Source organism: Diplotaxodon limnothrissa, linkage group LG11 (assembly GCF_057381915.1).
Source record: "Diplotaxodon limnothrissa isolate DT_005_m linkage group LG11, D_limnothrissa_male_GT1.1, whole genome shotgun sequence".
Lineage (NCBI taxonomy): Eukaryota > Metazoa > Chordata > Actinopteri > Cichliformes > Cichlidae > Diplotaxodon > Diplotaxodon limnothrissa.
This window is the reverse complement of record NC_140606.1, coordinates 35,805,848-35,829,263: the sequence shown is the minus strand read 5'-3', so window position 1 is coordinate 35,829,263 and position 23,416 is coordinate 35,805,848. Positions and strand designations below refer to the sequence as shown.

The 23,416-nt window shown below is 42.7% G+C and overlaps 1 protein-coding gene across 1 annotated transcript in view; it reads left to right on the top strand.

Moving 5' to 3' along the window:
- Positions 1-17,526, top strand: part of plcl2 (phospholipase C like 2) — a 40,772-nt gene extending 23,246 nt beyond the window's left edge. The window contains exons 3-7 of the mRNA XM_085366680.1: positions 298-2,778; positions 4,230-4,433; positions 8,407-8,482; positions 14,976-15,085; positions 16,585-17,526. Coding sequence (XP_085222806.1) covers positions 298-2,778; positions 4,230-4,433; positions 8,407-8,482; positions 14,976-15,085; positions 16,585-16,788 — 3,075 coding nt within the window. The 3' untranslated portion in view covers positions 16,789-17,526. The remainder of the gene's footprint in view (positions 1-297; positions 2,779-4,229; positions 4,434-8,406; positions 8,483-14,975; positions 15,086-16,584) is intronic.
- The last annotated feature ends 5,890 nt before the right edge of the window (positions 17,527-23,416 follow it).

Sequence of the window (23,416 nt, the reverse complement as noted above, 5' to 3'; positions counted from 1 at the left end):
GCTGTATTTAGATTTTTCTTGAGTTGGAAAGAAATACAAAATGTGGAGATTGTGCTACAGGTCTGCTAGAGAGATTGATGACTCTAAAATTAACCTGGGGGAAAAAACAAAATAGTGATCCACACGGAACAGTACTTTTTTAGTATATGATTTAAGTAAGCCTAGACTGGCTTACCCCTTTAAAGTTAAACCTTGATTATAACTGCATACTGTCATATTTTCATTGTTGTTGTTGTTTCCTGTACTTTAAATGAAAAGATTTCTATTGATACACAGTGTTTTTCCTTTTCTCTGCAGGATGGAAAACAGCGGAAGGAAAGAAAGAAGACTGTCTCATTCAGCAGCATGCCCACTGAGAAGAAGATTAGTAGCGCAAGTGATTGCATCAGTGCCATGGTTGATGGGTCTGAGCTCAAAAAAGTGCGATCCAATTCGCGCATTTACCATCGCTACTTTCTCCTTGACGCCGACATGCAGTCTTTGAGATGGGAGCCTTCAAAGAAGGAAGTAGACAAGGCTAAAATCGATGTAAAATCTATCAAAGAGGTTCGGACAGGCAAAAACACAGATACTTTTAGAACTAATGGAACCTATGATCAGATTTCGGAGGACTGTGCTTTCTCTGTCATTTTTGGGGAGAACTATGAGTCCCTAGACTTGGTGGCGAACACTGCAGATGTAGCCAACACGTGGGTCACAGGGCTGAGGTACCTGATATCCTATGGGAAACATACCTTAAATATGATTGAGAGCAGTCAGAACAACATGCGCTCATCGTGGTTAGGTGAGCTTTTTGATGAGGAGGATACTACAAACAGCAAGCAACTTTCTATATGCACTGCTGTACAGTTAGTCAAAAAGTTGAATCCGGGACTCAAAAATGTGAAAATAGAACTGAAATTCAAGGAGCTGCATAAAGTTAAGGACAAATCAGGTTCGGATGTGGCAAAAGAGGAGTTCATTGAAGTCTTTCACGATCTTTGTACCAGACCAGAAATATATTTTCTCTTTGTTCAGTTTTCCAGTAATAAAGAATTTCTTGATACCAAGGACTTAATGATATTTCTGGAGGCAGAACAGGGAATGGCACAAGTCAGCGAAGAGACCAGCTTTGACGTAATTCAGAAATATGAGCCATCGAAAGAGGGCCAGCTCAAAGGTTGGCTGTCTTTGGACGGGTTCTCTAACTATCTTATGTCCTCAGAGTGCCATATATTTGACCCTGAACATAAATCAGTCTGCCAAGACGTGAACCAACCCTTGTCCCACTACTACATCAATGCATCACACAACACCTACCTGATAGAAGATCAGTTCAGAGGCCCCTCTGATGTGACAGGCTATATCCGTGCTCTCAAGATGGGCTGCCGCAGTGTAGAGCTGGATGTGTGGGACGGACCTGATAATGAACCTGTAATTTACACTGGTCACACAATGACCTCACAGATAGTTTTTCGCAGTGTCATTGACGTCATTAACAAATATGCCTTTGTTGCCTCTGAGTTTCCATTGATACTGTGCTTAGAAAACCACTGTTCCTTGAAGCAACAGAGAGTCATGTTCCAGCACCTAAAGAAAATCCTTGGAGACAAGCTCCACCTAGATCCTCCAAAACCTGAGGACTGTTACCTTCCATCTCCTAATGAACTGAAGGGGAAGATCCTACTGAAGGGTAAGAAGTTGGGCACAAATTGCACTGCTTCAGAAGGTGAGGTGACAGATGAGGATGAAGGGGCAGAGATGTCTCAAAGGATGAGCATTGAGACTGCTGAACAACAAACAGTTGCACTCAAGAAATTTCAGCTGTCCAAGGAGCTCTCTGATCTGGTGACTTTGTGCAAGTCTGTGGAGTTCAAAGACTTTCCAACATCTTTCCAAAAACAGAAGCATTGGGAGCTGTGCTCTTTCAATGAAGTCTTTGCCAGTCGCTGTGCCAGTGAATTCCCAGGTGACTTTGTTAACTATAACAAGAAGTTCCTAGCACGGGTTTACCCTAGTCCCATGCGGATTGACTCCAGCAACATGAATCCACAAGATTTCTGGAAGTGTGGCTGTCAGATTGTAGCAATGAACTACCAGACTCCTGGCCTGATGATGGATTTAAACATTGGCTGGTTCCGTCAGAATGGGAACTGTGGTTATGTGCTGCGTCCAGCGATCATGAGGGAGCAGGTTTCATATTTCAGTGCCAACACTAAAGATTCAGTGCCTGGTGTTTCTCCACAGCTCTTGCACATCAAGATTATCAGTGGACAAAACTTTCCAAAACCCAAAGGCTCAGGTGCCAAAGGAGACGTAGTAGATCCCTACGTGTATGTCGAAATACACGGCATTCCCGCCGACTGCGCTGAGCAAAGGACTAAAACGGTCAACCAAAACGGGGACAACCCTCTGTTTGACGAGAGCTTCGAGTTTCAGATAAACCTCCCCGAACTTGCAATGGTGCGCTTTGTGGTGCTGGATGACGACTATATTGGCGATGAGTTTATCGGTCAATACACAATCCCGTTTGAGTGTCTGCAGCCAGGTTTCCGCCATGTTCCGCTGCAGTCTCTGACAGGGGAAGTGCTGCCACATACCTTATTGTTTGTTCATGTGGCAATAACCAATCGAAGAGGAGGCGGCAAACCTCACAAAAGGGGGCTGTCTGTACGAAAAGGCAAGAGGAGTAGAGAGTATGCAAGCATGAGGGTGCTATTGATCAAAGCTCTGGATGATGTCTTCAAAACAGCCATTCAGCCACTGAGAGAGGCAACAGACCTCAGAGAAAACATGCAGGTAAGGCATGAAGTATTGATTTTTTTTTTCCCACCCTTTTTTTGTGTGATTAACTAGAGTGGGTCTGAATTAACAGTGTCATCCAAGATATATTTTGTACTGCATGGATATGCATGGAAAGTTTATGTCTGAACACATCTGAACAGTAGACTGAACACAATCTATTAATTATAACTAGATTTAATACAAGACATCTAAAGTAATTTAAAACAGCGGTCCCCAACCTTTATTGCGCCACGGACCGGTTTATGCCCGACAATATTTTCACGGACCGGCCTTTAAGGTGTCGCGGATAAATACAACAAAATAAAACTAGTACCGGTACCGAAAAAAAGAAATTTATTCATAACACAGGTGAAAAGACCCAGGAAAACCGAGTTAACGATAAAAACGAAAACAAAATAACGCTGAAAACCGATAAAAACCCTGAAAACCATACATTTCACACCTGAGCCTCTACTCTCGCGGCCCGGTACCAAATTACTCACGGACCGGTACCGGTCCGAGGCCCGGGGATTGGGGACCGTTGATTTAAAAGACTTCATCTTTGGAAAGGAAACACAAAAACCACCACCCTGGACTGAATTAGATTCGACCAAGTCCTTATGTGTGTCAAGGAATGGAGAGAAACGAGCAAACATAATGGTGAGATCCATGTTTTAACGATCCATGTTATAGAAGTTATTCATAACTTCTATTGTGTAAACTGGACCACATTTTTTAATGGTACCAGTGATGGAAAAACAATATAAAGCTGTTTGTTTTAACTGCTTAGCTTTAACCCACAGTGTTTAATGGACTCCAGTCCAGACAGACTTACTGTGATCCCTCTTTTCAGAAAAAGAGGCATTTATGTCATTGTTCAAGCTTTCAAAGAAATGCAAAGGGCTGCATAGGAAATACACTGCTCGAGTGTCTCTGCACTGTGGATGGTCTCAGGTTGTGTTTCTTCAGGCGTTGTATTAGGTTTTATTTTGGTAGCGTTGTTTATATTGCGGTCGTTGTGTGATAACAAGCCACTGGCCTTGTGATTATAACACATCTTGGCCCTCCTGCCAGTTTTTCCCTCTGCTTGTTTATGTAGGATTTAAATTTGGCCTTTCACAGAAAGGTTAGGGTGTTTGTGTCTCTGTGTGTGTCTGTGTGTCTTTGTGAACCTGGTGTCAGTCCAAAAGGATTGAGTGTTTATGAGTGGCTTATAAGAGCCAAAATGAAAGTTCCCACAGGTAATGAATGAGCTTCCAGGCGTTTCCTTTGAGAAAGTGCTGTTCTGTGCGGTTGTGGGGCAGATGAAGGGCATATTTTCGAAAGCTGGAATATTAGGTTCCTTTCCTTTTAGACTTTTTGTAATGCTTATGCCATTTGATGCATGTTTTGCTTGGCATGCCAGTGTAAACCAGCATAAGTTCATGCAAGCCAGACTGTAATTACGCTTTCTCCATTCTCTGCAGAATGCCATAGCGTCCTTTAAAGAGCTGTGCGGCCTTTCAGCGGTGGCTAACCTGAAGCAGTGCATCTTGGCCCTTTCCCCTCGACTGACTGGGCCTGACAATAACCCCCTTCTGGTGTTCAACCTCAATGAGCAGTACCCCAACTTAGAGCCTCAAGGCCTGCTACCAGAGGTCCTAAAGAAAGTCGTTACCACATATGACATGGTGAGCAGTTTTTTGCATGATTCATTTACTTTATTTACACAGTAGTAACTCTAGTGAATATCAAAAATGACAGTAAATAAAAAGAGGAGAGAGGCATTCAATTCCATGACCTGAAATAATGTCTAGAAACAAAGTAGCAGATATAATTTAATCTCTTGTCGTCTGGATCTAAGTGTGTTCTGTCTTTGTTGTCCAAACTTGTGGTTCTTTTGCAGTGCATAGAAAAGAAAACTTAATTTGTATTTGGCAGCAACCCATTCCACTCATGCATGCTTTTGCCATCAACAGGAAGGGATGATCTAACAAGGCAAACCAACGCCAATCAGATCAATACCTGGGCTTACTGACCTAATGGGGACACACAGAGATGGTTAGGTAACAGGGCTGAAGTTCTGTTAAGTAATAAAATCAATGTTTACAAGTTATGCAACATGCCATTGAGGCTATTCCCAGCTACACCATTAACCTTAAAACACGATGTTCTCTGACACTGATTCTTGGCACAACATGAACAAGGAGGCAAAAGCACAGCAACAAGAGAAACAATTTTGTCTCTGATTTGAAAACTTAATAAACACATAGATTAGGTATGAACATTCAAGAAAAGAAAGTCCAAAATCTTTTTTTAAACCAGGCTGTAAATATGATTTTTACTGCTGGAAAGATGGACGTGTTAATACAACACTGGCTTACCTACTAGTCCCATGTGGCCATTAGAGAAACTACAGTTCTTGGCTCTTTTGTCTTTAGGTTCAACTCTGGATTCAAAGAATACACCTGTGCATTTGCATTATTTGTTATCCAAATGATACATTATGCATTAAACTAAAAAAATGGAAATGGCAAAAGCTTCATACCTTGCAACTCAAGGACGAACATAGGAAAAGGACTCTGATGCAGACCGATTAAGGTGACCCCTCTGCTCTATTCAGACATGAGAACGGAAAGCTAGGTAATTGGCCCTGATGGAAGGAGCGCCAGGAAAATTGAGTTGGAGAGGAAGAAAGAAGAAAATGACGGGTGTTTGGGGACTAAAATCAAATAAATTAAGATCAAGGGCTTAAGTGGTGTGAAGCTGCAGGCCTTGATCATCAGCAGAGTGCCAGAAGTGATGGCAAGCAGAAAGGTGTGGCGGCAAAAGATGAGCTGACAAGTGCATACGCGTAAGAAAAAGAGGGAGTGCAACCTTAAAATAATGTTAAATAATGTATGGATAAGTACAATTAGAAATTCTGGTAGTGTGTCAAAATCCACCGCAGGGAGTAGCCAGGCTTTCAGCTCCTGATTGGCAAAAATAGAATGTGGGTCTCAATGCTGCCCATTTGTGTGCTAAGAGAAAAAGCTGGAGAGACTCGGTAGTATGCCAGCTCGAGCTCTTAGGTAATATGGTCTGATTTCTGTTTGTACTCACAACAGATTAACTAAGGGCACAGAGTGTGGATGGAGAAAATACAAAGTCTTTGAAACACTGAACCGAGGGGACTTCAAAACCCATATGTTAGGCTTTTATTGGGGAATAAACTTTGTTCTAGAATGGTTCTGCTAAGATGTCTGTTATCTGCAGTTCAACCGCATACATCAAACAAGACTCATTAACACAATATTTTTAATAACATTAAAGTTGTTGTTCACAATATATATTCTCTTTTTAGTTTTAGTTTGCAGAAATGTATCATTGAACTAACGTCACCTTGAAAATAAAAGACCATTTGTGTCTTTGTTAATGTGGGTGGTAATAATAATAATAACAACAACGGCCATAACATTTAGAGGATGCAGTTTAGTGTGCAAATAGGGAGCAGTCCACCCACTTACCTTACTAGAATATGCCTTTAAAGACGCTTGCTTTGCTGTGTCTGCCACCAAGACAGTAATTTCTTTACCCATCAGGAAAGTAATCACAGTGTGTGAGGCAGCTCTAAGTGCCGCAACTGCAGCTGCAGAGTGAGACAAACAGCCACAGTCACTTAGTCATGACTGCCTGTAGAAGAACATGGTGAGTCACCATATGGGTTTGTGCAACGGTGTCTGTCCCCCATACTGAGCACAGTATCAGGCAATGACTCTGCATAGTCATGCTTCGGGGGGAAAAAGGCTGCACGTTCATATTTATCTTCAGAAAACGTCTGCTGTGTTCTCACTTATTTTCTTAGAGTGCGTTAGAAAGAATAGCAGCTCAGGCCGTGACAAGTCTGTCGACATGCTCATAAAGGATAAGGCTGGCATTATTTCATATTTTCCTTATTAACACATCTGAAAAGACCAAAACGGTAGGAACAAACAAAGCTCTCTAATTTCATGGATTATACACCCTCGATTCCTTTCCTTGTATCCTTCCCGTGCATCTTAGTCCCTCCTACCAGAGATGCGAGGAGAGAATAATCGAGGCAACGGGGATTCAACAAAATGAGACATCCTCGCCTCTCAGCCATCAAAGCTGGCACAGCAGCAACATAAATTTTGTTGTAGTCCAGCTACTGCTGTATTTTATTGATTCAGATATGTGATCACATGATGCAATTCACACCATGGTGCAATGTGACAAGGTAGGCTATCATGCAGGCGATTAACCAAATTGCAAATAACTGAAACAGCATGCGAGTGCAAAGATCTAGTTGTTTGTGTATGCTGAACATGACACGCGAAGCAGACACAAACAGAATACGTAATATTGCATTGCAGGATGATGATGAGATGAAGATAATATACATGAAAATCCAAAGAACTGTTAATCATCAGTGTATGTGTGATAATATTCGTGCAAAGTTTTGTTCAGATTAAGCACCAGTTAAGGACGAGGTGGGACTGCGTCATTACAGTAAGACTGTCAGAGCAGTGAAGTACAGCCTCTGTTGGATTAAGTACTATATATTTTCCCCTCTATCGCTCTCTATACGGGCCTCCCTGATTTCCCTCTTCTCTGGGATCTGGCTGGCAGGCTCCAAAGATTGATGTTGGGGCCACAGTGATGCTTGTTTTTGGCTTTGTCTCTCCGATCTCTGCAATAAAACATTGTTCATCATTCCTTAATTTCCATCTTGGCAGCTGAGCCGGGCCGCCTGGCTTCGCAGCACAACCTCTATATGCTTAAGTCACACCGGGAGTGAACAAGTCAATTACGACCGTGCCGCACCAGTAACCTACAGGCACTTAATTGAAATCAAAAGTGCAGTAACATTAGGGTATAAATAGCATCCCCATCAGATGAAAAAAATGAAGCTATTACTAAAATAATTGTGGCAAAAGATCCAGATGGTCTTCCAGGCACCCTGTTTACTCCATGCTTATTTACCCCCGTCTCTGACAGCCTACATATGCACCATTAACCTCCTGAAACAACATGCTGCTGCCGTCTTCCTTGTGTTAAAAAAATGTTTTCGTTATTTCTTTATTTTTTTTGTTTACTGTTAGGAAGAAGCAGCGCTGGCATTTAATATGTAAATGGATTGCCACAAGAGTTTCAACAGTCTGCAGGTCAGCAGAGTTTGTGCACTCAATTAGAGGTGCGCATAAGACCAGAGGAGCTAAACTTAGCATCTGTCGCAGCTGCAGCTTCACAGAGAACACAGTAATGGTGTTGCTGCTTGAGAATGACTGACATGTTTTTAATTGAAATGACCTTAATTATCAGCACTTCCTTTGAAAAAAATACTTTCCAACCAAAGTCAGATTTGCACATATATATTTTTCTCATTTAAAACAGGACACTGGTGGTGTTTCAGGGAAGAAAAGTAACTTTTAATAAACAACCTAATTGCTTGTGTCTCCTACCCTCTAATTTTGGCTTTCAAAAATGCAATTTAGCAGCCTGGCCCACTCACATCCCCTGTAATAACAACTTGTTTTCTAAGCACTCCCTGGATAGAAACTGCCTGCTAGCAGACAGACTGCTTCCTGCTTTGTTGTGGGATGCTAGTTTTGCTGATGTGGAAACTAAAGGCAAATGTGAGCAAATATGTTTGTGTGCTTTCAGGTAATCCAGACCAGCAAGACGCTGCTAGAGAGCTCAGAGGGGGTGTACGAGAGAATCCTACAAACCCAAAAAGCAGGTAAGATACAGTCACACAGGAGAGGAGGAAAACCCTTAAAAGGCAGAATTTCCTGACACCACTAATCAGCATCTGAGTGTTTGCCTGTGGCCGCATGTCTCCTCTGAAGCCACAGAGGTGACGTGGGATCAGTCAATATGAATTAATTAGAATTTTCTTATTTGCATAAGTGGAATTACCATTTGATTCATGTTCATTAATGTGATCCAGTCACTGTTTCTCTTTGAAAAGCTGCCATTCAAATAGAGGTGTTTAATTCACACCTGTAAGAGCCTCTGTCCTGTATTCTAATTACATGGTTCGAGACTGAGTGACGAGTGAAATGGGGGAAGACTGTGTGAAGTTAATAGATGGCAATCTATCCACACACACGCCATTCAGTACCAGTTAGAGCTCCATGCCTTTATGGAGCCTTGGCCTGCCAGCCGATTGTAACATTTCGACTTAGTGTCAATAAGGGAAAAGCAAATCCATTCAAGTTTGGTCATCCTCATAGGTCACTGGATTTAAGATGCAGCACACAGATGGGCTCTGGAGGCACCGTTTCTTCTTGAGTCTGTGTTAATGATTGAAGAGGACTGCCTTTTATTTTAGGGCCGTTCTTGTTTCATGAAGCAGCTACAGCAGTGAACCAAAAATATGGGTAAAACCTCTTAATTTTGAAGCTAATGTGATTCATATTGTAGCACTTTCTCGCAATGAATCCTGTCTAAGTAGTCTAGAGGGCTAATTTAACATTGAGCAAGCCTGCTGGAAACGCTTAGTGAGAATGGAAGGGCGCAAAGATGGACCATCATTACCACAGCTCAGCTTTATTGGCTTTCAGATGGGTGACTTATAAAATATTCATTGTCTATTGTCTTGCTGCATCAGAGAGGATGACGACTGTGCCTTTTTAAGCAATGTGAATCAAAGGCATTTTGGTGTTTTTCGTTTCAACCACCTTCCAGACCTTAACAATTACCAGCCAGTGGCTTTGGGCTAAAGATGTACTTGAACTTACTGACATCAGAAAGATCCCCCAAAGCCTTTGAATTTTTATTTAGAGCATTTTCTGTTTGGCTCCAAATTGGACTGTAGCATGCACAATTCAGAACAGCTTCTGTCCTAAATGCATGACCTGTTTGTGTCCCTCAGCCATAATAACACCCTGTGATCTGTACGGCCTTCATTGTACACATCAAAAGGCGTCCTTTTTTTCCCCTCTTTTTTGGCTTTTCTTTGTCTGCAGTTTGCAAATTTAGACTATGACGTTACTGTTACCGGCTTACCACAGTGAGATTACATGTGCCAGCTGTTGTGTTGCTTATCTTCCATGTAAAGTAGTTAAAAAGATAAAAGCCTGAAAAAGATGCCTGCCAGGCATTATTAGATCATTTTTACCTCACAAAATTGCATTTCATTATCAGTTCTGTTGTGTTCCGGGGCAGATGCTTGATCTTGATTTGTTACTGATTTAGAGGAGATTTAAAAAGTGGCTATTATCATATAATTGAATATGCTAGTATGCCTGCGCAGGTTACCAAACTGAGTTTTGAATTAACCACATTTTAGTGGTAAAGAACAGCGCATCACTCTTGTTGAGCTCTCACCTCTTTAGTGCAGCCTGGCTCATAGCAGATAACTAGCTATTATGATCCAGTTAAATTGTAAAGTGTTGTAGGCAGACACAGACTGAGTGTGGCATGTGAACAGTTCACAAGTCGATTAAATGTTATACGCTACAGTCAGTTAAACTCTTTAATTAAAGCTGGCACACCTCCACCTCCAGAATACCTTTTAAAAAAAAAAAAATGGACCCTCAGAGTTGTTTGAGGGTGGAAAACTGTCTACAGTGGTCGACTGTAAACATGTTTTGGAGATTTTTTACGTGGGACTGTACAGATCAAAGATGCTTTTGTTTCCTTGCATTTTACAAATTTAGAGCATGACAAGAATTGACTGCTTTTCAAAGCCAGCCTCAAGTGGCCAAATCAAATCAAATCAAATCACTTTTATTGTCACATCACATGTGCAGGCACACTGGCACAGCACATGCGAGTGAAATTCTTGTGTGCGAGCCCCACAAGCAACAGAGTTGTGCAAACACAATAACACAAACGAGCAAAATACAAGAATGGCCAACCTGAAACTAATAAATATATGTACAATATATAATAGTGTATGCATTTCTGGATGTGTATACTAAATATTTTCCTACGTGTGTGTGTGTGTGTGTGTGTGTGTGTGTGTGTGTATATACACATTTTTACAAATTAAATAGTAAAAAAAATAATAATTATAAAATATACAGAGTTGAATATGTGCAAAACAGTGGCATTACTGTACAGTATGGAGTGCATAATGTTGAAGTTCCAGTAGTGAAGCTGAGGTGTCTATGACGTGTTCAGCAGTCTGATGGCCTGGTGGAAGAAGCTGTCTCTCAGTCTGCTGGTACGGGACCGGATGCTGCAGAACCTCCTTCCTGATGGAAGTAGTCTGAACAGTTTATGGCTGGGGTGACTGGAGTCCTTGATGATCCTCCCCGCTTTCCTCAGGCAGCGCTTCCTGTAGATGTCTTGGAGGGAGGGAAGCTCACCTCCAATTATCCGTTCAGAGCACCGCACTACTCGCTGGAGAGCTTTGCAGTTGTAGGCGGTGCTGTTGCCATACCAGGTGGTGATGCATCCAGTGAGGATGCTCTCAGTGGCACAGTGATAGAAGGTCCTGAGGATGCGGGGGCTCATGCCGAATCTTTTCAGTCTCCTGAGAAAGAAGAGGCGCTGCTGCGCCTTCTTCACTGTTTTGTTTGTGTGTACTGACCACGTAAGATCCTCAGCCAGATGTACTCCAAGGAACCGGAAGCTGCTCACTCTCTCCACAGCAGCGCCGTTGATGGTGATGGGGGTGTGTACTTCTCTGCACCTCCGGAAGTCCACTATCAACTCCTTTGTCTTTGCGACGTTGAGGGTGAGATGGTTGTCTTGACACCAGTGGGTCAGGGCGCTGACCTCCTCCCTGTAAGCCGAGCAGATGAAGTCCCTGACCAGCTTCTCGAAGCATTTGCTTACGATGGGGGTCAGGGCACTAGGGGAACTGGAGGTATTGGCGCTGTTTTGGCTTCAGAAGTTGCTCCTCGGTCCGACCTGACAAATGCAGCCAATGCGAGCGTTTCCTGGTTCAGCTGCGTTGAACTGCATGGCCTGTGTGGAATACATTTCGACCAATAGAAACGCAGAACGACATGAAACAGCATATATTACACGTGAAAACCATGAGCTGCCTCAAAAATGTAGGCAGGGTGCAGCGGCCAACCTCCTGTATGGAAGGACATATTAGGACACTTTAAATGAAACCATAGTCCAACAAACGAGTAAGACGGGAGTAAAAATTTAAGAAGACAAGCATTTTTTTTTTTTTTTATTTCAAAAGCTTCCAGAGAAGCATGATGGGGACTTAAATCTCAAAGCATATTTATATATGATTATCCAAAATCAACTGGAGAAAATTAAACAACCAACAATTGCAAACTAGGACACAACAGATGGCAAACTGATGAACATTGATTTATTTTCCATCCCAAACTGACATAATTCTATCCCAGCGGTGCATGCAGCATGGTTTTGTGCGTCTGTTGAGTAGAAACTGGGTCAGTATAAACCCAATTCCCCCTTTACAGAAAGCAGAATGTTTCAGCAGGAGCAGCTATTAAAGCTGTGAATAATCCATCACATCAGCTCAGACGAAGGAGGAGAGAGAGAGAAAAAAATGGACGTAGGTGGTGTCGGCGAACTCAGTCAGGTGTTTGCAGCTCAAACAGGGATGTCACCTCTCTCACCCGATACTCACTTAGGTTCCAATTAACATTTGGGGGAGCTGGATGGCCAAAGCTGCTGCAGACTAACATGATCAGCACAGAAGATGTTCTTTTAAATGCCAAGTTCAAAATTACAGTATTCAGTGCAAAGTGGAGCCACTGTGACATTTGGCAGAATACAAAGCAAAGAGCCAAAGTTTATTTTACAAGATAACATGACAGATTCTCAAAAATCAAATTGTCTAAAACAATCTTGTCCCTTTAAGCTTTCTTTAATCCGTTTGTAGAGCAGTGGATATTTTAAGGATATAATAACCATTACTTTGATTCTTTTCATTTTCTGGCTAATTATCTGCTTGTCAGCTTTTCTACTTTATGATGTAGATTTCTGAACATTTATACATAGAGTCAACAGTTTATCATCACTCCAGTTATACATACAGACACACGACTGTATACAAGTACAGTTGTGTGAGTTCTTAGCCAAAAGGCTTAATTTCAGCAATATTAAACAAACAGAAAAAAGTGCAATTGACCAAGAAGCTGTTGTATTGTTGCAGCATCTCTGGGGACTGGCCCATTGTGGTAAAGAATGAGTTGAGATTTACTGATCAATATACACTTTATCCTCACCCGTGGCCACGAGCTGGGAGTAGTGTACTCTGAAAGGGGTATGGGCACAGACACAGGCCGAAGAGCTCAGTGAGGGGGGGCTCAGAGCAGAGCCACTGCTCCTCCACACTGAAAGATGTAGTTCACGCCTCCCGGACACCACCTATGCAATGCGTTTCTGGCACGTCCTACCTAGAGCACTCCAGGACATCCTGGAGGCTCTGTGTCTCTTGGCAGGCTTGGGAACGTCTCAGTGTCCTGTGAAAGTGCTGTTGGATATAGTGGGAAGAGGGAGGTCAGGTGTCTCTGCTTAGACTGCTGCCCCTGTGACCCAGACCTGGATAATTGCTTAATCTGGATTTGTACTCCATGTCTGATAAAATTAGGTTTTAGTGGCATGTGTGGTATAAGTAGATATGATCCTGTCTTGCTGAAAGAATTATGAATTTAACCTATTGAAAAATTCAGGTCATGCTGCAATCCTTCACATTACGCCTCAGCCTTCTCGAAGCGGGCTTTACTGTACAGTTGCAGTCTTGCAGCATTACCTCAGAGATTAGAGTCTCAAATGCTTTGCTAAGAACGAGCTTTCCCCTTTCTTGCCTGCCAGACTCCATAAAACGTTGCTAGGCAACCTTCAGTGTAAGTTAAGTGTGTGTGTGCACCTTCTTCAGCACCGTCATGGTTCATGTGCGCAGCAGCAGCAGCTCTGTAGTTACAGTAGTGACCTGGAATTAAACAGATGTCATTTCACATTCGATTATAGCAAAAAATGGTGGGGAAAATACAAAAAAACAACTTGGGAGCGGTGACGTGACATCTGCTACAAATATGATAAATGTGTCACAACTGACTGAGTCCCGTCAGCTTCCTGAGGTTGTATTCATGCCAGAAGTCTGGTGACAGACGCAAATCCTCAGTTGAGTGGCTCCAAAACAGCCCAGCACCACACACCTATAATGGAGATTTCACACAAATGGGGTTGGGGGGGGGGGTTGTTGTCTCTCGCTCTCTCTCTCTCGTGCACACCATGTTTCCATGGCAACAGCACTGACAGGAACTACGACTGGCTCAAGCTGTTATCAGAGATTCAAGCGGAAATGTATGTGGAGTTTCCAGTGCAGAGATGTTACGCAGTCATGGAGTCTCTGCTCTGTCTGCCTTTGGTTTATGGTTCTCAGGCTGAAGTTTCCTGTTGCTGCCCTGCAAAGCAAAGTCAACTTTAAACATGTCCTTAGTCGGACTCAGTCATGCAGAGGAAGGAGGGGGAAAAATAGGAGAGGAGGGAAGAGGTGGGAAAGCTCCTCAGGAGACAAATCCCTCCTCTGTTGGAGGCCGTGATGCTAATCCACAGTGAAAGAGCGTCGTGTCCGTCTCCCACTCTCTCTGTTTCTAGGTCTCTTTTATCCCGCCTCACTGTTTCCTTCTCCTCATCTGTACTCCTGTCCCTTAGCATCCCTGTATTAGGAGGGTTTACCCAGGATTTGCACACTAGTCACTGCATGATATAGATTTCCCATTGATGATGCTGAAGAGAGGCATAAAACAGTCCCTCGCTGACAGGGACATCCCAGTGAAAATCTATGTATAAACACTGTGTGGATTCTAATAAAACAAAGCAGTCCCAAGAAAAGTCGGATACATTTTCCTTCTGCGGTCAATGAAAAGCTGAAAAACAGAGCACATTTTCCATCACGTCTGCTTTCCACACGACTTAATATTTTCATGGCAGGCGCTTGAGTTTGTGCTACAGGACAATCTCACCTGCTTTCCAGACCTGGTATGTATGTAACTGTGGCCACTGCGATCCATTATCACCTCGTATGCGTGCAGTGAGGAGACAGTAATGCTCTCCCACCTCCGGAGAGTCTCTGTACTTCCGCAGACTGAAGTTTTCTGCTGCTGGAGAAATGTGAATGTCGACAGTACATGCCAGGGTCTTTGCTTGCATGCGTTTCCTCACAGTGACAACAAGCCTAGCAAGCCTCGCATATCCCAGACTCCACTCTCGCAGCAGCTGTTCTTCTTTCCTAAACAAACACCGCACTGACTCGACACTCATTCTCGTCTGTTTCTCTCTCGCAGCTATGGAATTTCACGAGAACCTCCACGACCTGGCTGTGAAGGAAGGCTTGAAAGGCAGAAAGCTGCACAAGGCTGTGGAGAGCTTCACGTGGAACATCACCATTCTGAAGGTGAGATTTTCAGTCACATCACTTATAAGTCAAGCCAGTTTTATTAATGGAGGCCAATGCCACCACGTTGCTTAGAGGAGCTTTGCATAATAACCTTTATTTATCATACAATGGGCCCTGCTCGCTTCATCCTCTCACTTCGCTGTAAGCTACATTTCTTCTGATCCTTTTTGACATCATGACATTAGTTGGGAAAAAAAAAAAGTGCCTTTCAGCAAGTGTTTAGAGGAGTCTTGAGATTTTCAGGACACAGGGATTGCTTGTATACGCTCAGCTTACTTAACCTTTATCCTGCTACAATGGCATGTAGACTGTATACAAACGAAACAAAGGAAAGGAATAAATAGATACACTACAGTGAGCTGCATGATTTATGGCTAAAAGCACCGAGTGTGTTCCCTGCCACAGCACCAGGACCAGAGCTGATCACTGTTAATCAATAAGGTGTTACAGTGCAGATCAAGTTTTGATCATAGTCAGCCTGACAAGTTGAACTAAAGTGCACGTTGATGACTGCAGCATCAGCTACTCTGACATTTAAAGGAAGTGACGACAGAGAAACGCTGCTGGGAGGAAATCTGATTGTTGGTCAGGAAAATGATCTAGTCGGCCGTAAATGCTGCTTTAACAGTGACGTGTTCCACAATGATAAAGGCTCTCACGTATAAAAGAAACCTCATGTAACTTGTGTTTTAACCAACTTAAAATGAACTATTTAAGCCTGCTGTGGACTTTCAGTGTTAGAACTGCACAGATGTTCAGGTAATGTTGAAGAAAAATAAAGTTACAGGTAGAACTAGGTGTGAAAAACATTTCAAATTTCATTAAAAACTCAACTGTATGTTGTGCTTATAAAACCAACTGCAGTGAAATTAAAGTATACAGGAGACGTGTTCAGCTCTGCGACCTGTTCAGGGTCTGACTCTCGCCCAATGACAGCTGGGATAAGCTCCACCCTCTCTGTGACCTTGAATTAGACAAGCGTTTAAAAAGATGGACGGATGGATGATTCGTTACGTTTGTCACTACACAGCAGAGGCACGAGGACACTTTGTGGGACGTTAGTGAAACTGGAATGTTTATGGACTGTGAGTCAGTGACCTTCACAAAGCATTTGTAATAAACTTTTCGGAGCCAATAACATCTTAAATCTGACACTGACACAACTCTACAACACATTAATCTAAACACAGAGGTAAGAGCGATCAGCTCTGCAGCTTCCTCCCTGAGCCTGGTTCAACTAGAGGTCTTTAACCCCACTGTTCCCAAGTGCTGTTCATAGAGAATAGAAAATATATGCTAATAATATACCATCAAATATTTGGGGTGCTCTTTGATATTGTATGGTTTTCTTTATTTTACAGTGTAACACCCCTTGAGATGTTTGTGTAGTGAATTAGCGTTGCACAAATTAAACTGAAAGAAGTTTTACAAGCTACAGTTTTTCCTGACACCCAATTTGCTGCTGTCTGACTCTGTGATCTGTGTTTACCTCTCAGGGCCAGGCGGATCTACTGAAGCATGCCCGAAGCGAAGTCCAGGAGAACCTCAAGCAGATCCACTATGCCGCGCTCACCTGTAAACTGACTAAAGGTAGCGCGGTAAGCGGTTCCTTCGGCTCTGAGTCCAAGAGCAGATGCAGCCTTGAGGCCATCCTGGAGAAGGCCATCGCGGAGGAGGAGCTGACGGACGAGGACAACTAGACGCGCAGACCTGACGCCCACCTTCAGACCTCCACTCTGTTCTTGCCTCCTGAGCTCAAAACCCAAAGCTTTGCTCCTTCACCAGTCTGTGTCTTTACCCAGACATCACTGCTCCGTGCACGCTAGTGTTTCTTCACATTCCATCACAAACATTCCTGCATCCCAAGCGCAGCTTTAACCTCTCTAACTTCTGCCATCAGTAAAACGCTGCTTTTCCAGGCACGAGCTCAGTTCACCACACGGCTTCACTGCAAGTTAATTCAAGTCTAGATAACTGGCAAATTACTAAATGGAGCATTTGCTGCACATGTGCCACCAAACCTTCCCAGTCATCAAGCTCAGATCTCTACATCCTCCACGCCACTGCACAAGTTTGCTGCCATTCGTCTAACCCCAACTCTTCTCCTGACTGAACCAGGAGAGATGAGTGAACTACCAGCCACCAGACTGTTTAAGACATTCAGCTGTTTGGAGACAGTGCACTTCTACTCAGCAGAACAGGTGTTAAGAAAAGATATGAAGGAAAAAAAGCCGCGGATTGTTGTAAGAGATTTCCTAAAGCACAATTTTCTGGATTTACTGTATGAATGTAACGGGACAGGAGGAACAACAAGCCGACGGGAGAAGTCAATAAATGGTAGACGAACACATGTGAATGGGAGTAAAGAGCTGTTTACAATACTGAACTTGTCCATGTTTTTGTCTGCCAAAACAGTATACTGTGTGTATATATGGAGTTTTCTGTTACCTTTTTTTCTGCAGAGTGCATCATTTTATTATTGTACACTTGGAAATACAAGATTTATTTTATAAAAGATATATGAATATGTCTGTGGAAATACAAAGTTTTATTTGTCTGTGGACATCTGGTAACGAGGTTTATCACGAGGAAAAGTGACCCGAGTTTTCCCGGTGGAGTGCGCCAACACGTCGAGACAGAAGGACGAATAAGAGAATGTATTCATACAGTTTCTTTGGTGCAAACAACAACAAAGTCTCAAAATTCAGAACCAGCAACTGCACGGAAGAAACCGGTGACTGGACGTTAATGCACTCAACAGCTTGCAGTTTTAATCACATTAGCGTTTCATTGGGGAATATATGGGGCTTTTCTTTTTGGAGCATGCTCCTCCCACACGAGAGTGCTGAAACCTGTAATAAATATTAAAAAGATTAGATTTCTTCCAAGAAAAAAAAAAAAAAAAAAGCCAAACCAATTCCACAGATATTCAAAATAAACCAAATGAGAAATCTGTTCTGGCTGTGGAAAAAAAAGAAAACTCATCAGTCTGTTTTCTTGTAATTACTTGGTTTTGCTGAGCAGAATCATTGAATAGATCCTACAGGGACTCATCTCAAGGTTTCAAACACTGCCGCTCTCTAAGACACAGCTGAAGACACGCGTACAAGTTGACCTTTGGCCTCAGTGTCTTGGTGCAAAGGTCACAGCGATATTAAATGGACACAGTAGTACTCTTCAAAATTACAAATAGGTAATTTTGAAAAAGGTTTTGAAAACAACACCAAATAAAAATTAACAAAAGAACTGAATTAAATAGAACAAATTATTGACCCCCCCAAAAAGTGCTGGATGAGCCTTCATCTTATTGCATCTACCATTTTTAACAGACTGAAACAACCACAAGTCAAAACCAGTGTTCAACAAACAGTGATAATCATCAACCATTACACAGTCCATAACAGCCGTCTTCATGACAATCACTGTGTTAAGTAATGAAATCTATACGGACAAAGGTGACCTACATGCTTGAAATCACTAACCTCATGTGTTGGGAGCTTGTGAGACAGGACCTCACATTGTAGACTGGGTGCAGCCCCGTGACTTTGTCGCTGGTTAGTAAAATCCTGTTATGAAGCCGAGCGCTTTCCCCATTTGTTTAAGACAACCCAAAGCTAGCGATTGATCCCATCGTCATTAGAAGCGTTTACGTTATTAAGAAAGCGAAGAAGTCTGGGGTATTTTACCAGAGATTCCCCTACCATCAGAGGTTTTTTGTACCCAGAGTCATTGCTCCCCTGCTGGCCATGAAAGAACACAAGTTTAAAGCACATTAGCTTCGCCAAATCCATCTTTTATACTTTCCATGTTTGAGATGCTGAGATAAACTCAAGTGCCTGGGAGGTCTGGGTAGGAGAGAGTTATGTTTGGCCAAGGTGCAGGGAAGCCATTGTGAGTACACGTTAAGTCACAAGTTTTAGTTGCGTTCATTCAATACTAAATACTGACTGGCTATATTTAGAAAGCCCTGCACACTGAAAATGTAACCTGTGCATTTATTTGTAACACCATGTCCTCCACAAACCTTTAGTTGAAACCTGTCTTGCTATTGCAGTACTGCGGTGCACCATGGCAGAGGTGCCACAGGACTCCTTGTGTGTCTGAGACGTTAGCAGCTTTGATAAGAATGGCAGTATTTGACACCACGGGTATGAGAACATGCTGCACTCACTTTGTATGGGAAGAAACAAAAGGCTATGGATTCAGTTTACGCCACAAAGATGTTTCCCTGAAATGCCTCATTTTGCAGTTACCACAGCTCCACTTATCCACTTTTAAGTTCTCACCTGACGAAAAACTGTATCATACAGCTCAAGCAGATTCTGTCTGTGATTAACAGCACTTTGACAACCCTTTGTAAGAATATAAACTCAGGGCTGAAGAGATGGTAGAGAAGGACACCGACTTCAAAGTAATAAAAGCTTCATATCCATTCCTGGTGACAGAGCAGCAATCGATCCACAGTTACCCTTTGATTAAACTGTGCCTCGCTACTGCTAACTAAAAGCAAGTGCAAGCAGGGACTGAGAAAAGGGCATTGTCTTTGAACATGACTTTACTGTGACGTTGCTCCATTGACACGCCGGCTTGCCTTTCATTTGTCCCTCCAATATTATCTCTATTTATAATCTCACAATAGTAAAGTAGATATTTTTAATTACTGGACAAAGGCGGCCTGAAATAATAAGTATATATAAAATAATTAACCCTAGAAAATGATGTAAAATGCACTTGACATTTCAGAGCCTTTAAAAGGAGGCCGGTTATGCTTGTCTTTTATGTATACACATTAAAAATAGTGGATGTTCATATTTAACATGGCCAGTTTCAAATATGGAGATCAGCCTTTGTGTGAGTGACCTCTGTGGGCCTCCTGTTATCCAACTGTGAGAGCGGATATCCCTAACGTGGTCACCTGAGGCGCACAGAAGCCTCACCCACCTATTTAAATGATTTGTTCATGAGGGGCAGCCAATGAAGAGAATCTGGTTGAGGTCAGACAGATGAGGGACAGTGCTGAGGATTATTCTGAAAGCTACTCTACACGAGTCCAACAATAATCTATTGGACCACAGAAGGTCTCGTTTTGAAAATTTTCAAAACAAGTATCTGATTTGTTGCCTTATGGGGAGAGCTTAATGATCTGAGGAGAGTACAAATTAAGTCAGTGCGACTTTGACGCTGGTGTTGCGATTTAGGAAGAGATAAAGCTGAAACCTTAAAAAGTTTAACTGTGTGACTCTGCTCACCAGCTGCCCGTCTTTTACACTCAACAAACATGACTTGGGTTGTGGCACGATTTTTCTTTTAAAACAGGGTGGTAGCCCTTTTCAAACAAGCTGAACATCAATATCTTTGTCCACAGAATAAAAATGATTTAACTGCTAGCTGTCAGTGTAGCCAAACACATCCATAAATGTCTGCATCCTTTTTCAAATTCTTCCTTGTTGCTCATGATAATGTGCGTTTTTTTTTTCTTCTTTTAAATGCTGTCCACACCTCCTGCAGATCATAAACCCACAACAAGACGTCAGTGCTGTGCCAGTTGGCGTATTTACAGTTGTTGTTGAGAGCATTTCAGCTGTATTTCAAGTCTCTTTACCTGTCAAATAAAAAAGAAAAAAAAATGAACTCAATAAACATTGTTGGATAGATCATGTGTTTGTGTTTGACTTTACTCGATACTTTTTAACCTGGGGGCAGAGATGGCTTCCTCGTTCTTAGGCAGTGTTTACTTACTTCCCGTCATCTGCTCTCTCGCTGCACAGTGATCAGCTCGCCCGCCTCCCTGCAGCAACCGTCCTCCACTCTTCTTCAGGCTGCACCGTGTCAGACTGACCTTCCCACTCCAGTCAGCCCTGCTTCTGCCTATTTTTGCCAATGTAGGTTGCTCTGTTAGGTAATTTACATCCCAGCGTCATACTGAATCCCCATTTGCTCCTTCTCAAAGAATAAGAAAATCCCTCTTGCATTAAAGGAATATTCCACCTATTTTTCATCCCCTCCCTGCAGCTTTGACTCACGCAGGCCTCGCTAATGGTTTCTAATCCAGGAACCAAACCCAAGTCTCCTGCTGCTCTTATTCCAAGTCACATTACAGCCTTGGAATGTTAAATGCTAAATGTTCCCAAGGTTAGTTTCGCTTTTAATATTCACATCAATCATGCTCACAGTGCGTGAGTCCACAAAGATGTGACTATTTTCAAGGGCAGAGATGCCTCGTTCCAACTCCCCCAGCTGGTTTTTTTTTTTTGCACATGCATCAGTATCGATTAGCTCCCTGTGTGTTGAGCTGAGCAGAGCCAGCCTGGGGAAATAAAGCTTAGGCTTGCTTTGGATGGGTCTGTCGCCAGCATGCACGCTCACAAGTGCTCATGCACAGGTAGCAAGCAAAGGCAGACCCTATTTTATGGGTAAGACAGCTGTGCAGTTGCTACCAAACAAACTTTATTTATATAGTGAGTCACGAGTGTATTATGTTTGGAGTCCCTAACTGAGAAAACTGCAAAAACTGAGTAAAGAGCAAGTAACCAATACTCGATTTCACACATGGTCACTAAAAAAGATTTAATTTATTAATCAGCTGGGTTTTTTTTTTTTTCCTTTTTTATTGGGGGTCAACCTCAATGATCTACCACACGTGGAGGCAGTGACAATCAGCTAAATGGGTGTAAAGAGCACTGAAACTGACCCGAATGGCCCTCTAATGCTTTCTGTAAAGAGCTTTTTAACGAGCGTTAGCATGTCACCCGAATGTTTATACAGCAAAATGTCTTTTATTAGCCATCAGAGAGTTCAAAACGAGGGTATCGGCACTTTCTGAGCCATGCTCTGCTGTCAGTGGGACTCATTAAATGTTGTTCTATAGTGTCAAGGCTGCAGGTTTTACAATCTTACTAGTAATTTCTATCTTTGTGCTAGATAACAAATCATAATTGAAACCCTAAAAAAAAAAAAAAGACATATTCAAGTACTCCTTTCTGGAAAAGAAAATAGCTTGATTTAGCAAACGTCACCTGAAACGTGGCGATGTGATAATCGAGGCTGTCCTGATGTATAAATTTTGTGTTCGAGTAAATCAACTTCCTAGGAGAGCTTTCTTACAATGAAGAGGGCTCTCAAACAATACAAGGGTGGAGGGTTATGACACTAAACATCGTCTGGAATTAATCAGCAGACGAAGCCTGGCTCACACTTTCCCAGAAGTTAAGCAACAGCACTGCGGTTAAGATGAACGGATAGACGGATGGGTCTTGAGTGCAACGTCTGAAGCTAAATCATCATCTGCATGTTTACAGCAGTGCGCTGGCACTCAAGCGAACTCTGTGGGAAGCTGTTTGGACAAGGCATAAAACAAAAGGCAGTGCAGGATAGGCTGTCAGCGAAGATGCGTTCTGTTTGGGTTTTCCAAGCAGACGTCACTGAATCCTGTGCTAGCTCGACGCTGGCAGAACAGTGTGTGTCCCTCCTGCTTGCATTGGAGGAGTTTACTGCAGCCAAACAGCGTTGACGTGCTGTGATAGACTCCAGATACCTTTTGCAGATGAGGTCTGAGATGGAGTACAGGTCATCAGTTCATCAGACTCCATCCTTCTGTTTTTATACCACTCTGTATCATGATCTTCTTTTCCTCACTTGTTTCTTCAGCTTATTGATTCCTCCTCCATCCTCTCAACAGATCGAACTATTCTTATCTTTGACACCTCGTCAGTCAGCAGTCAGATGACATTTAAAACCCCACAGGAAGCCTGTGTGAATGTGAAGAGTGGTGTGAATGACCCCTAAGCCTGGAGCGTGGAGCTTAACTCTAAAAATGGGGAAAAGAAAAGACCGGCTAAATTCCCATGTTGTTATAAGCAGAGCCTGGTGGATACAGAATTTTCAGGAGTAAGAAAATTCAGAGATAATAGATAACACACAAAACATAACCACACAGTATGGTGAAAATATAATGACAAGAGAAAATGATGGGAGACATAATTTAACTGTGGAACGTCTTTTTATACACTATCCTATTGGGATTGGTTAGTTATTCTGAGGCAGCCGATAGGTACCGGACAGGCCAAGTGGAACATGGCTCAGTCAGTGGCGGAAGCTAAAAACTCAGGTGTGGGAAGAGTTTCAGAGAGGCCATGGAAAAAGACTTTCGGACTGCCTCAGGAGGGGAAAACTGTGCTCTACCTGCACTCTGTATAGTGCGGGTGGGGTGCTGCTGACTTCGGCTGAGAATGCTCTCAGGCGGTGGAAGGAATACTTCAAGGACCTCCTTAATCCCACTGGCACGTCTTCCATGGAAGAAGCAGAGTCTGGGGATGAGGGTGACGACTT